The sequence below is a fragment of the Mytilus edulis genome, chromosome 9 (genome assembly GCF_963676685.1).
Source record: "Mytilus edulis chromosome 9, xbMytEdul2.2, whole genome shotgun sequence".
In the NCBI taxonomy this organism is placed as follows: domain Eukaryota; kingdom Metazoa; phylum Mollusca; class Bivalvia; order Mytilida; family Mytilidae; genus Mytilus; species Mytilus edulis.
This window is the reverse complement of record NC_092352.1, coordinates 47,948,636-47,963,802: the sequence shown is the minus strand read 5'-3', so window position 1 is coordinate 47,963,802 and position 15,167 is coordinate 47,948,636. Positions and strand designations below refer to the sequence as shown.

The following is a 15,167-nucleotide window of genomic DNA, read 5'->3' as shown; positions in this document are numbered from 1 at the left end:
AAAATGCCTGTACCAAGCAGGAATAAATCATCAGATTGAAATTTTAGATACGCTCGATAAAAAATAAGTTTAAAAGGCCGAGTGTTCTATTGTTTGTCTGTTAGTCAATTTCTCTTTAAGCCATTGTGTAGTCAGTTTATGTTTATTCTATTATTTTGATTGTCCCTCTTTTATATATATCGTCTATCGTTTTCAAATGTTAAATTGATTTTCCTTGATTTATGTTCAAAACTATACATGCTTAACATGAATGTAAGATAATTTATAAGAAGAAGTGGATTCGGAAAAGTAAGAACCGAATAAAAAGAATAATCTTGAAAACTTGTGTTGATCCATCTACTAATGTTAATGTTTCTGAAAACGAGATTGTCAACAAATTTAAATTTTCAGCATCCAATGGTTGTCCAGCTCTAGTACCACCAGACAATGGAGCCATGGCATGTGACGTGTGGGTTGGTGGACGGTTCTGTCACCCCTTGTGTTCTCAGGGATATTCCGTACTTAAGTCGTTACCAAATTTCATGGTTTGCATAGAAGATGGAACTTGGACGAATCACAACAATTTGTCTGATTGTCATCGTAAGTATGAGTTTACAAAATGTATATTTATGAAGGCAAAAGTGTTATACCGGTGTTCAAAAGTCATAAATCATTCGAGAGAAAACAAATCCAGTTTATAAACGAAAACCGAGGGAAGCAATTAACGTATATATAATTTAATAAAGGATAAAGTAAATGAAGGATGATTTGTTAGAATAAGAATACAATAATGAAGAACGAATGTAGCGAAAAACAGAATGAAATGGTCTATGGAAAACAAAATCTTACGCCAAACGTGATAGTGTTAGTTTCATTACTGTGTACTTACTATTTCTTTGTAGCAATATTCAGTGCTTTCATACGGAGATTAATTCAGCTGGTACGATATGCAAGGGCTTGTTTTTCCTTGAATGATTGCTTTGAATGAAGTTTGCTGCTAACAAGGACGCAATCAAACCAAGAGTTTCAAGTGTTGAAGTTGAAATCATCCCTTTATACGGATAGTATCATGAGTTGGTTGACCGTTGTAAATATCTGTTTCACTTATAATAGCGGATATTTTCCTAACATCGTAATATTAACAATCCCATCCCCTTATCCCGAATGTGACCTACCGATTAAGACTCATTATCAGATTTTAGCTTACATGAACAATACGACAGAGCTGGATTGACTTACCTTGAAGGAGCACCTGAGATCACCCTTCTTTTTTGTTTTGTTCGTGTTGCTCAGTCTTTGGTTTTCTTTATTGGCGTTTGTGTACATTTGTTTGGATGTACGTCTTTTTTATTCTTTTTTAGCAATGGCGTTGACAGTAAATTTCTACTTGAGATTGAATTTCCTTTTGATATCTTTCGTCTCTCTTTTCTTACAACATACCAACTAAAAAATGTACAATGTTTTGTTATTTTTTCTAGAAACAGCAAATTCAACGCGTAGATATGTTACAATGTCGGCTGAGTGTTATTTCACTGGAAACTGCAACGATCCCGAAACTCAGGCAGAGATAAAGGAAAACTTTATGGCTGCAGTTCAAAATTCCAAATCGTATATGGTAAAGAAAATGTGCAGAAGTCCTGAATGCAATATTGGAAACATAAAGGTATTATTTTTTTCCTTCATAGTATTTGTGTTAATACTTTTCAATAATGACTAATCGCGATTCATTGTAATCAATTGGATCAAATCGTATATTCTTCTGTATTTCAAACTTCAGATTTTTACAATTTTTTTAAATACAAACTATGCTAAATGTATTCTTGGGAAATATGATTTGAATATTTCTAAAAGATTTATGTATAAACGTTAAATGCAATGCCTTTGTTGAAAGTGAATGCCTCTTTCTCTCTCTCTCTAACCATAATGAAACCCTTGCAATATCTTTTTCGGAATCCTAAGATAACCTGTTTTAACAAGTTCATCAGAAGATACCAGAACATTGTTTATGAATATTCCCTACCAATTTCACAAATAATACAATATATATAGATTATAGGTACTGACGTTGTTTGTCATCTTAATTACTGTAATAGTGTTCTTTTATTTGTCTGTGTAAATTATTAATTTAACTGTTTAGTTAATGTTTGGTGATAACTCTTTGACGTGGCTCGGTACTTATACATCCCGTCATTGAGATATTTTGCTACGGTAAAAAAGACATTCTTGTCTTTGCTGGTGATCTATGTGTTTATACCCTTTTGTTTTTTTCTTTATCAATTAATTTCTTTGTTTATGTAGTGTTTATGATTAAGACAAAAGGGGCCTTGGTGACCGAGTTGTCTGAGTAGTCCCGTTTTGCTTATTGTTGAAGGCCGTACGGTGACCTATAGTTGTTAATGTCTGTGTTATAGTGGTCTCCTGTGGACAGTTGTCTCATTGGCAATCATCCACATCTTCTTTTTCATACCTACTGGAATCACTAGCCAGTCAACACTGAGGTCGTGAGTTCGAACTCCGCTTGTGCTCGGAGTTCTTTTTTTTTTGTGATTTTACCTTTTGCCAACTGATCTTTCAAATCATTGCTACAGTATTGTAATCTATTGATGTTAAAATCGTATAAATCAATTTAGAAAACAAATCAATTTATAAATTAAAAAAATTTGTGTGAACTCCAAAAGGCGCAAATTAAAATTGCATGCATCGGCACAGGAAACGTATCTTTTTATAAATACGTCACAAAATGTCACAATTGGAAGGGGGAAACAATCGATAAAATATTCTTACAAATTGATTATTTCGTGTCTGAGGATCTAAGACCGTGAAAATATGTTGCTAGTGAGTTGTTAAAACACATCGTATCGTGTAGGAATTCGTGATTGTCCCCATAATTTCTTATTTAGTGTCAACTTCAGTTCTTTTCCCTCATTCTTCTGTTAGAGTAGTTTTTCAAAAAGCAGAAGAGAGAGAGGCAAAAGATACCAAAGAGACATTCAAACTCTAAGTCGAAGAAAAAATAACCACACCATGGCATTCACAAAAGATTGCAAACAAAACTCAACAACATCTAAGACTGAGCAACACGAAGCAAAAAACATTGGGTTGATTTCAGAGTATACCCTACTCGGTGATAATATATATTAGATAATCAGAGATCATGCAATAGGTGATGTGAAATTAACTCTGATTTAAACCTTAGACTACTAGTATCAACAATTTGTTAATCATTTGTCTTTAAAATTATTTCAGAAAATGACCGAATTTATAATTTTGGAATTCAAAAACGGATATCACGATAATGACTAGACGAAACTATTATCGATAGAATACATAAATTAAGAAACCAAAAAGCACGAAGTACAACTCTGAAAACCAAAGCACCAAAAAATACGAACTCCTATCAAACAAAACGCGGGATATCATCAGGTGCTCCGCACGGTAAGCAAACCATATTCGTCATGTGACACCTGTGAGTATCTTTATTCAAATTACAACGTTAGCAATATCGTTGTATTGATTACGTAGTATCACTTAAGAACTAAACAAGTTAATGTTTACATCCACACATATTTTTTTTTATTGTGCATGCCCGAGATAACTATGGTTTATACACAATGTTTTATCATTCTGAATACAGGTAATTTGTCCACAAAAACAGAAGAAAAGGTCGACAGATACCATGATCATCAACACAGAAATTTATTTTGAGTCTGGAAATGATACACTTACATCACAGCAATATGAAGCTGAAGTGAAGATTTTTACAGAGTTTATTACCTCCCTCAATGCAGATCTTAAATCGGACAACCTTACTCTCACCAGCGATGACCAGTACGCTAATCTTCTTGAAATGACGTCAAATCAATTACTTCTAGATTGCCCTGCAAATTCTGTTCCTGTATTCAATAATATCATTGCTTGTGGTAAGTGAATTATCAAATGCGGTATTCATTTTTCAATGTCTATAATTTCACATTAAATTTCCAAATTTGGTAATCGTTTTTTTTTTTATATAAATACAAAACATCAAATAAACTACATTCTGTTTAAGAAAAACAGCAAGGAGATTATGTTACCACTATCTGCACATTTCCATTTATAAAATAAAAAGATATTTTGTAAAAAGGTCAGTTTTGGATTAACGGAATTTGCTTGAAATTTAATGATCATTATCATTCTATTAACAGAAAAAAATCATTTCAACTTCATGATTTCTTTTCTTTACACACATCTAGATTTTTTCCACATTGATAAAAAAAATGGCGAGCAAATACCGGTGATTTCATTTCAGTTCTTATCAATGGATTCTTTTCATTATGGAACTTTGAAATTTGAAATATTGAGATTTCCCTGAATATGCTAGATTCATGGTCAATACAATATAGCGCAAAAATATCATGTATGCTTTATACGTGCAAGGTTTACATCGGTAAACAAATCGCAGCGATTTTATCATGCAATTAATCCTATTGTTTTAAAATTTAAATATTTTAATAAATTAAACTAATCACTGACCGTAAACAACTTAGGGACTTGAGATGAACTAATTGAGAAATTACTCCGTTCAAGCTGATTTGAAAGAGATAATATATAATTATGAAGTATTTTAAGACATGCAGGTGTTTCCCTTTTTTTTTTCCTTTTAAGCATGATCCTTTTATATTTAATAAGTACCATGTCCAGAAGGCACGTTTTATGATGGCAGTACAAATACCTGTAGTACATGTTCCAGAGGATCATACCAACCACATTCTGCTCAGGATGACTGTATCCCTTGTCCATATACTCAGACAACAGCCAGAATTGGTGCTAAAGATGTATTCGAATGCGAAGGTACTGTTATATGTAATGACAGAAGAATAATTATGAATGCCATAGCAAATTTGTATACTTTTAACAGACACTTGTCATAAGTTTGGTTTTCATGTTTCAAACATATTTTTTCAATATTTTATTACCAAATATATATTATAATTTAATATGTAAGGAAACGACATGTTAGAACAATTTACATCTCTCTTTTAGTCATATTTCTTTTAACAAACTTAGCACATGGTCTTGATGTAAGATTTAACTGAATAAATCTTTGAAGTTAGGTTAGGCGTTAATGACATTCTAAATTAATTTGTATATTAGTTTTTTTTATTTGTGAGGTTACGTTTTAGGTATATTTTATTTTAAGATATATAGATGCAATCACAAAAATTGAATCGATTGAACGTCTGTCTTATTAACTGATTTTGTTGAGATGAGACAGCATGTAGTCATAAGGTTAATAAGGATACATCTCATTGGCCGAATTGTTTCTTTTCTCATATGGTGCCGATTATTATCATAAACGCTCAATTAAAAAAAAACGAATTAAGTTTACCAACGTACATTAAATTTGTTTGAACGCCTAATACAATATGCGATGATACTAAATTAGTAATGAAGGAGAACAATATTAGCCAATGCATTAAAACACTATATGCATAGGTTGGATTATTTTTTTTTTTTTTGGTTTACGTTTTGTAATTTTAATCAAAGTAATCAAATTAGATAATCAGACACTAATTCACTTTCTTCGTTTGCATCGTTAAAAGACTTACAAGATAAATAGGTTTGTTTCAACACGAATTTACAGCATTTGTTGTATTGCAGATGCCTGTGAACCTGGTACCTGGTCTCTGACTGGTATCCCACCATGTGTAGAATGTGATGTTGGTTATTACGAGAGCGACTATGGTTCTACTGTTTGTAAACAATGTCCAGGAAATCGCATCACATTGATGGAGAAAAGTTACAATGTGTCGAACTGTGTTGGTAAGATATCGGATTTACTTGCTTAAATGTATTGTTGAAACTTTCCAAAAGCCGATTTCAAAACTCTACAATAGTAGTGGTTACAGTACAAATTCAAAATACATTTTGATACTAGTACATCAAATTAAACTGAATACGAATTTAAGGTGTTTTAATATCATGAGATGTATTTATCTTAACTTAAATCAATAGTTTCAGATTTACTTATTCAACCAACATATTGAAGTTGGTGCTATAAGTTTATGTTCCAGTATACACATTTGATTCAAAGCGTGCAGTAAAAACTAGTCATAGAACAAGAGTTGCTCGATTATGGGGGCATACATTTTGTTAAGATGTTAAAGAATTTTTTTATCGTATCAATTGATTTTTTATCGATCCTGTTAAATTACTTTTTCAGATTACGATGTTGTTTTCCCAAACAGCACAGAACCTGCTTACACTGAGTTGCTAATAACTGATATTCCACTTCAAACACCATTTGTGGTGACTTTTCATATACATTGTCAAACCTCATGCAAAGGAACATACTTTGCTGTAGATTCTTCTGCATCTGACCACATTGAATTGACGTCTGAATTTTTAACTATTAACACGTATGTATAATTCCAGCACTTCTGGTTTTTACAAGAAAATATATGTTAATCTAATATTTTGTAGTCGAGAATTTGTTAAATGCAGCTAAACAGTTTAAAGTATCAGTAAAAAAAACTCTGATGAAAATTGATCAAACAACCTAAATTGTTGGGCTATGCACACGTGCATAAAAACCGGAAATGATATGATGTTACAATAAAGGGAATCATATTTTTTATCGCATCTTCACGTCGTGAATTCTATTCCTTTTCGGTTAGGGTGAACAGTAACAACATAACTTGAAAGAAAATACATGTTTTTATTTGATACATTGATTAACATTGTATTATAAGTGTATAATCTTTTATTTGACAGAAATTCATCTGATGCTTTTGATGGTCTTGATTTGGCAAAAAAGTGGTTTCACATTGCATTACATATAAGCACCAATTGTAGTTCATTATTTGTTGATGGAGATCTACATGAAATATATGAAAGCAACGTTAATTTTTCACAAGATTCGGACTTGAATATAACTTTAGGAGGTAGGTCAGATATAATGAGCAGATTTAAATAAAAATATGTTTAAAAAGCCTTTAGTTGCCCTGTAAAAACTGAAGATCAAGATCGTAAGTTGACTTTTACTAAATATATTACTTAAGGGTGGTATGGGTGTCTTTCGCCATCTTTGATTGCAAATAACAGAGAACGTCAGGTCATGATTTTTCATTCAAATTAGCAAAATTAGATGGGCTAGGTAGATAACTTATCTGAATTTTCTTCTAATGAATAAATTTATTAGATTTAACTTATAATATTAATATTTACAAGCAAAGATTATTTTCGCTTCGTTTTTAATGTTTTTGAAATTAGCATTCTAAAAAGGAGATAACTCCGAAATGGTGCATTTTTTTAAGGAATCTACATGAATTTGTGCTATTTTATATGCTAGCCGAAAAAAAGCACGGTGATTCTATCTTTTCTTTTGATATTCTCAAAGCATTTATTAAAAGCTATCTTCCCGTATACTCTTTTACAATGCTATCATTTAGTTCAGCATCTAATCACATAAAGATGTTTATTATATAATCTTTACAAAAAACTGTCGTTTTGTCACAACCTATAGCGTGAGAAAATGCCCTGTGACCTATCATTTTTATTATATTTTTTGTTCATATCACTATATACTACATTTTGGCAAAGTATGAACAAATTCTACCATTTTTTATTTAGAATCCCATACCACCTTAAAGTAATTTAAGTTTTTTTTATCATTCTGAATTCAGTTTATTTATTTGGTATCAAAATTTGGTATTAATAAAATTATGTATCAAACATGATCGACAAAGGAACTTCATGCACGTAAATCCCTGGTCACATTGAACCCACGACATGATTTTTTGTCAAATCGCGGGTAATATGTAATCGTCGTACGACAGACGCACAATATTTTGAGCATTGTGCCGCTGTCGTGTGTCGTGGGACGAAAATTGGACATGCACCTTTTTTGCTCTACGATTGTTGTGTCACTGTCTTGTGGCTGTCGTGAGATTGCTTACCACAGTCGTGGGACTGTCTGGCGATAAACACATTGTAGTGCGTCCCAACACAAGCCAGTGTAATAAAAAAAAATCGTATGACTTTTGCACTACGGTTTTAAGACAATCTCACGACTGTCGCAAGACACTCGTGATACAGTCGCACGATTGTCTCACGAGTACCTTATTTCGTACGATCCTCGCTCAACATTGATTGTCTATCGTACGATAGTGGTACGGTTGTCGTGCAACATATTTTCTTTTTATTTAGAAGAATACAATTCGGTAGGAATGAATGTTTGGGATCAATAAGTCTGCCATTTAAAGAGGAAAGTGGAAAGGGATTAATATAAGTTGCAAAACTGGTTTCTCAATCCACTATAAATAAATATGTTTAAATTAAACTAAAGAGGATGGTTATTTCACCAGAACGATTACGCTTGGTCCTATTAAATAATGGCCTTGACGGAATCCAACAAGAGCAAAATATGGTCCTGTTAGCGTTGATTCGAGCCCGTAAACAGCATAGGAACCAGCGAAAGTCCGACACTGGTGGGTTGGGCCATGGATCGAACTGCGCCTGATGTTTGGGCAGTATAGTACACTGATGCAAGAATTGAAGCGGGAATCTACCGGTGATTTTATTGGATTCATCCGGAGGGAGCCTGGTATGTTTCAAGAACTTTTGCTGAGAGTCTCCCCTCACATCACTAACCCAATAAATCGGGTCTTCTTTATAAACTGGTAGTTCGGAGTCAAACGCGCGAATGACCCACGACTGTTGTACGACAGTTGTGCGACAGTCGCACGACAGTGACACAACAGTTACACACGCATCTCATGCCATGAAAACCTAAAAACATAGCGCCAAACAACTCACGATTGTCGTACGACTGTCGCACGACCGACTTCCGACAAACCCACGACAGTACAATTACAATTTTTTTTCTGTCGTGTACCCATCGTGGGATTATCGTGGACATGTCGTAGCTGATGTGACCACTCGAAATATTTTTTTCACATTTTGCACAGCAGTGCCACGACAACTATTTGATAGATCTTCCACGACAAACAATCGTACGATCTGTTGTGACCGGGGCTTTGACTGTAAAACATCATTACAGTGAACTCAATAATCAAATAATCATTTTAGCATTTACTTAGTGTTAAAAGAAATACTTTGGCAAAATTGTTTTTGATTCAACACTTAAACAGATGGGACACTGGTTGATAGTTGTCTCATGGCATTCATTCAGTGTCTTATTGAAATCATATTTGCGTTTATTAACGTTGTTGAATAGTTTGCTTAAATGAGCAATACAACAGGTGCCATATGAGGAGTAGGATCTACTAATCCTTTCGGAGACCTGAGTCCATTCCAGTTTACTGTTGTTCATTTGTTGGAATTTTTATTTTTTAGCCGTTGCGTTGTAAGTTAATTTTCGATTTTATTCCTTTGGTATCCTTCGTCTCTCCATTATTATTACATACTAGCTAAACTAATGACCTTACATCGTTAAATATTGTTATCAATTTACATTGGTAAGACTTTTAATATGAAATATAGATATTTATAGAGATTTACATTCATTATATTATTTTTGCAGGAGATGACTTCAAAGGAGCCATTTCACAGTTTAGCATAGTTTCCCAGCAAGAGTATATAGATAATGAACATAGGTATTCGAAATGTAAAAGTGAAGGTGTGTCTTCCGGATTCGTCAACTGGAATGAGTTTGTTTATAGCAATCTAATGAATGCGTACATAAATATTCCCTCCAAATGTGATGGCAAGTATATATCTATATATAGTGTTGTTATGGGTAATGGTTATACAACTTAGCTCCTACTGAAAGTTTGTCTATAATTCGGACACCATATCTGACAAAAAAGAAACTCTTCAAAAAGAGACAACATAAAATACAAAACGTATTTTACAACAGCTAAAAAAAAGTTGACGAGAGGAATGCTTGGGGTTTTTTGTTTAACCTTTTTTTAGTTAAAACATACATTGGTAAATTGGTTAGGTATTTGCAGAGTTATTTACAGTTAAACATTTCGGACATTATTGTTAAATGTTTTTCAGAAAGACGCATTCATATTCTTTAATTGGTACGTGTAAAATAGTTTAATCGCTTACTTTTTCACTTTGATATCTTTGATCGGACTCAGTTCGATGAAACTTGTGGTTATTGTTTTACAGATTATGATGACTGCCAAAAGAATCCCTGTGTGAATGGCAGCTGTACTGACAAACTTGGAGGATACACTTGCGCATGTGATATTGGTTTTACTGGCAGTAACTGTGATATGAATATTGATGACTGTACTGTACATGTCTGCCAGAATAATGCAACCTGTATAGATGAAGTGAACAGTTATGCGTGTTCATGTGATTATGGGTACACAGGAGAGTTATGTGAAATTACAATGGGTGGGTTCTTTTCAAAGACATAACCATGACAATTAAATCACTAGATTAGGGCTCAATCTATTGTATTCCAAAAAAAAATTAAAAGAGGATAACTCATAATGCATAATATGATTTTAGTAATTCAAACAAAACTGGGTTTTTATATTCACTAAATATATTTCTTCATTATGTGTATACTTAATTTCTATCATGTTTGTTCATCGAGTCTATGGTTTTATATACATAGGTTTTTGGTCATACACCTCAGTTATTGTTGTTGGATTTAACATATTTGGATTCGACAATTCCTGATTAAGGTTTATACTAACGAATGTTTCCGAGGCATATCTTTCATCAAGGGATATTTTAATTTTGAAGAAATTGTCTGTAATGGTAAATTTCTTGTTGAAGTTGACGGCAGTTGGTCGGACTGGGATAACTGGACAGAATGTTCCGTTAGCTGTGGTAATGGTACAACCCAACGTTGGCGGGCATGCGCAGATCCCCTTCCAGATAATGGAGGAAAACCGTGTGAAGGATCAGATACAGAAATTGAAATATGCAGCTTAGAATCTTGTCGAGGTACTGCCAGGTCATTTGACATTAAAATTCTAAAAATGAATAGTAATAAATGCGTCAATTGTCAGTACATTTTTATATTGTAGATCATGTTGGCACATATCTTTTTAATCTGAAGACATTATCCAGGAAATAAAATATTCTGAAAATGTAGCACCAGTTGAGAATTCGAAGGGTTAAGGATATAAAATCACCAGAAATAACAAAAAGTTAAATAAGATATTAGTAGAGAAATAAAAATTATTCTTAATTGTATGATTTTGTTTTTTGAAATCATGAACTGATATATGCTATATATCATAAAATTTAGCATATATTGTTATTATGATGGAGAGTTGTCTCATTGACACTCATACCACATCTTAATATACCTATACATGTATATGATAAAATTATTTGCTCGCTATCTTTTCTTTAGTATGTACAGAGTTAGTTGAACCAGGTAACTCATCCTTGTCGTGTGTTAATAACAGCAACACAATAACTTGTGTACTTAGTTGCGACGAAGGATTTGACTTTGACCACGATGTTAAAGAAAAATATGTGTGTGGAAATGAAACGTACTACTATTGGGATTTTCAGACAAGTGATAACCCGTATGGTCGACTACCTTACTGTACAGGTACATATATTGTCTTATTCTTTGAACTTATGCGCAATTTGACCTTTTTGATAGGATTTTAGAATTTAAAAAACGAAATATATTAACATGATTAATACTATGGTTGTCAAGCAAACTAACGTTTTGGAGTTTCGGGGTACCTATCTTAAAAATTTAATTGAAGTCTATTATGATATCGAACATTTCTTTTAAATCCTGCAATTTTTCTTATGTATTATCAAGACTTTTGTTGACAAAGAGATAGTTTAAGGAAGAACTATATTTCTTATATCCGAATGGTTTGAAAATTTTATAATTGGCAGTATCTAAGGTTCTATTGTTAAAACTTTTATCTGACTAAATCAGAATGCTGTTTAAATCATTTATACACAAAAAAATAATCATTTCAAAGATGAGGTTAATAGTTATGTCCGATCATGATACTAGATATACTACAAATACAAAGGGAGGTAATGCATTAAAACAAAATGATTTGTAATGTATAATTACAACAGTGATAAAGGTTATATCTATGCAAGTATGATACATAATGGGGGACTCCGTATAATGTTTAAATAATCAGCGATCTAAAAAAAAAATTTGCATAATTTTCCCAATATATAAATGTGTTACTGTCTGATTATAATTTCAGAGATTGTTCCATCAACAAAAATTCACGTCAATCATACAGCGTATTACGACATGGAGGGATGTGATACGTCATCCACTGCCGATGTCAAAAACAACATAACGGCTATAATTGAGTCAGCTGCCCTGCAACTTACATGTGTGACGTCAAACATCTGTACCATAACCAGCAATGAAGTTATAAATTGCGATATTCCAATAAAGAATCTAGACACTAACTCTTCTGTGGGTTTTACAGTAAAATTAACATGTGATACAACTACACGTAAGTATTGTAAATAGCAAAATGTATAATATGTCATTATTGGAACAGTTTCAAAAAACGGTGACATTTTTGTTTTAGTTAAGATTATAACTATCAATACTAACCGCTAACAATTGGATATCACAACATTGTTTGTCGTTTTATATTCTTTATGTCAGAACTTGTAGCCGACTATACGGTATGGATTTATCTCATTATTGAACATAATGAAGACTGTACGGTTGCCTATATTTGCTTGACTCCACTGTATTTGAACTTTGGTGGATTTTTTTTTCATTTGCAATCATAAAACCTTTCCTTATTTTTAAATGAATAACGTCAAGACAGGAAGAATTTACTTAAACAAATTCGATGTAACTAATGTATGATTTAAATTTCAGATGGACTGGAGACCTGTGTTTATGGATTTGGAGACGCCGTCACAGAACTTAAATCATTGGAAAACGGAACTGAGTTAGATTTTCAACAAAATAGTATAATATATAAAATTGTTGAGAATAGTTCTACATCTGCAATCAGTTTAAATTGTCCATCTGGCACAGTTCCTGTTATTGCATACTGCGGTAAATATTTTCCCTAGATATTTCATAATTTATTTTTAAATAGGTGTTTTGGTAAATTGTTCAGATAAAGCACATCTATTTGCAAAAAGAAATACCGCTTTATTTTCTGTCTATTATCACCAGCAAAGAAGTCAGGATTTCTGTTATCGTTGACATGGTCATAATCAGGGTTTCCCCTGAGTCAATTATATGCTCACCTGGTCCGAAGGGCCAAGTGAGCTTTTCCCATCACTTTGCGTCCGTCGTCCATCGTCGTTAACTTTTACAAAAATCTTCTCCTCTGAAACTACTGTGACAAATTAAACCAAACTTGGCCACAATCATCATTGGGGTATCTAGTTTAAAAAAACAAACCAAGATGGCCGCCATGGCTAAAAATAGAACATAGGGGTAAAATGCAGTTTTTGGCTTATAACTCAAAAACTAAAGCATTTAGAGCAAATCTGACATGGAGTAAAATTGTTTATCAGGTCAAGATCTGTCTGCCCTGACATTTTCAGATGAATCAGACAACCCGTTGTTGGGTTGCTGCCCCTGAATCGGTAATTTTAAGGAAATTTTGCTGTTTTTGGTTATTATCTTGAATATTATAATAGATAGAGATAAACTGTAAACAGCAATAATGTTCAGCAAAATAAGATTCACAAATAAGTCAACAGACCAAAATAGTAATTGACTCCTTTAGGAGTTACTGCCCTTTATAGTCAATTTTTAACCATTTTTCGTAAAACTTAGTTATCTTTTACAAAAATCTTCTTCTCTGAAACTACTGGACCAAATTAATCCAAACTTGGCCACAATCATCTCTGGGGTATCTTGTTTAAAAAATGTGTCCGGTGACCTGGCCATCAAATCAAGATGGCCGCAATGGCTAAAAAAAAGAACATAGGGGTAAAATGCAGTTTTTGGCTTATAACTAAAAAAAACAAAGCATTTAGAGCAAATCTGACTAGGGTAAAACTGTTTATCAGGTCAAGATCTGTCTGCCCTGTAATTTTCAGATGAATCAGACAACCCGTTGTTGGGTTGCTGCCCCTGAATCGGTAATTTTAAGGAAATTTTGCTGTTTTTGGTTATTATCTTGAATATTATTATAGATAGAGATAAACTGTAATCAGCAATAATGTTCAGCAAAGTAAGATTTACAAATAAGTCAACATCACCGAAATGGTCAATTGACCCCCTAATTGAATTATAGTCAATTTTTAACAATTTTCATAAAATTTGTGAATTTTTATTAACATCTTCCACTGAAACTACTGGGCCAAAGTCATTACAGATAGAGATAATTGTAAGCAGCAAGACTGTTTAGAAAAGTAAGATGTACAAACACATTACCATCACAAATCACAGTTTTGTCATGAATCCATCTGCTTCCTTTGTTTAATATTCATATAGACCGCGGTGAGCGACACAGGCTCTTTAGAGCCTCTAGTTGTTTACGCTACCTCTTTCGCCAAAACAATATTTTTTTCGCCACTTTATTGTTTTATTTGTTTACAATTTTCCTTTTTTTCCCACCCCCTAAATATTTTTCCCACCCCCTAAATAAGATGAGCTTGCCCCATTGTTGTCTATGATTATTCTGTCAGACTTATCTTAGGTCTTTATTGTAACGAGTAACACTTAACATTTACTTTTAAAAAGAACTTTATTTTTAACTTAAAACGGGGAAAATTTATTATATTTTGAACAACTTTAAAAGAAGGGGGCCGCTTACTTTTAAAAGTAAAGAAGATATTATTCCCGGAATATAACAAAATGCTTGGACATGTTTTAACCATATTACATCAGAAAGATGTAAAGATCTTTCGGAAAGTTTCTTCAAAATATCATTATGTACCCTTTTGTATTTAGAAGTGGTTTTTACAACAAAACAAAAGTTTTTATCACTAGAAATTGATCCCTCATTTAAGGTGTAGTAATTACACTGAAGGTTTACTCTCATTCAAGAGGATGTTCCTAGATCTTCCAAATCTTTTGAATAGATTTCTTCATAGACCATTGTAAAGGAAAAAGTTGAGAAGTAAAACTATGCTTGAAACACGTGTGTCACTGAAACGACTTTAAAGTACCCACTGAAATCAATTATCTATATCAAAGTCAAAGGATAAAGTTTTAAATCAGAGATTTTTCTTGCTTTTGAAAATTTGTCGTCATAATAATAGTTTTCTTTTCTGGTCTATCCTTAAAAGAAGGAGAG

At 32.7% G+C, this 15,167-nt stretch overlaps 1 protein-coding gene across 3 annotated transcripts in view; it reads left to right on the top strand.

Annotated features, from left to right (window-relative positions):
* The window catches only part of LOC139489736 (sushi, von Willebrand factor type A, EGF and pentraxin domain-containing protein 1-like), an 87,991-nt gene that overhangs the window by 67,011 nt on the left and 5,813 nt on the right, over positions 1-15,167 (top strand). For all 3 annotated transcript variants that reach the window (XM_071276494.1, XM_071276495.1, XM_071276493.1), the window contains exons 11-23: positions 391-579; positions 1,458-1,642; positions 3,614-3,899; positions 4,648-4,809; positions 5,620-5,781; positions 6,182-6,377; positions 6,733-6,902; positions 9,503-9,685; positions 10,099-10,329; positions 10,720-10,890; positions 11,306-11,509; positions 12,141-12,401; positions 12,782-12,964. In XM_071276494.1, the coding sequence (XP_071132595.1) occupies positions 391-579; positions 1,458-1,642; positions 3,614-3,899; positions 4,648-4,809; positions 5,620-5,781; positions 6,182-6,377; positions 6,733-6,902; positions 9,503-9,685; positions 10,099-10,329; positions 10,720-10,890; positions 11,306-11,509; positions 12,141-12,401; positions 12,782-12,964 (2,583 nt within the window). The remainder of the gene's footprint in view (positions 1-390; positions 580-1,457; positions 1,643-3,613; positions 3,900-4,647; positions 4,810-5,619; positions 5,782-6,181; positions 6,378-6,732; positions 6,903-9,502; positions 9,686-10,098; positions 10,330-10,719; positions 10,891-11,305; positions 11,510-12,140; positions 12,402-12,781; positions 12,965-15,167) is intronic.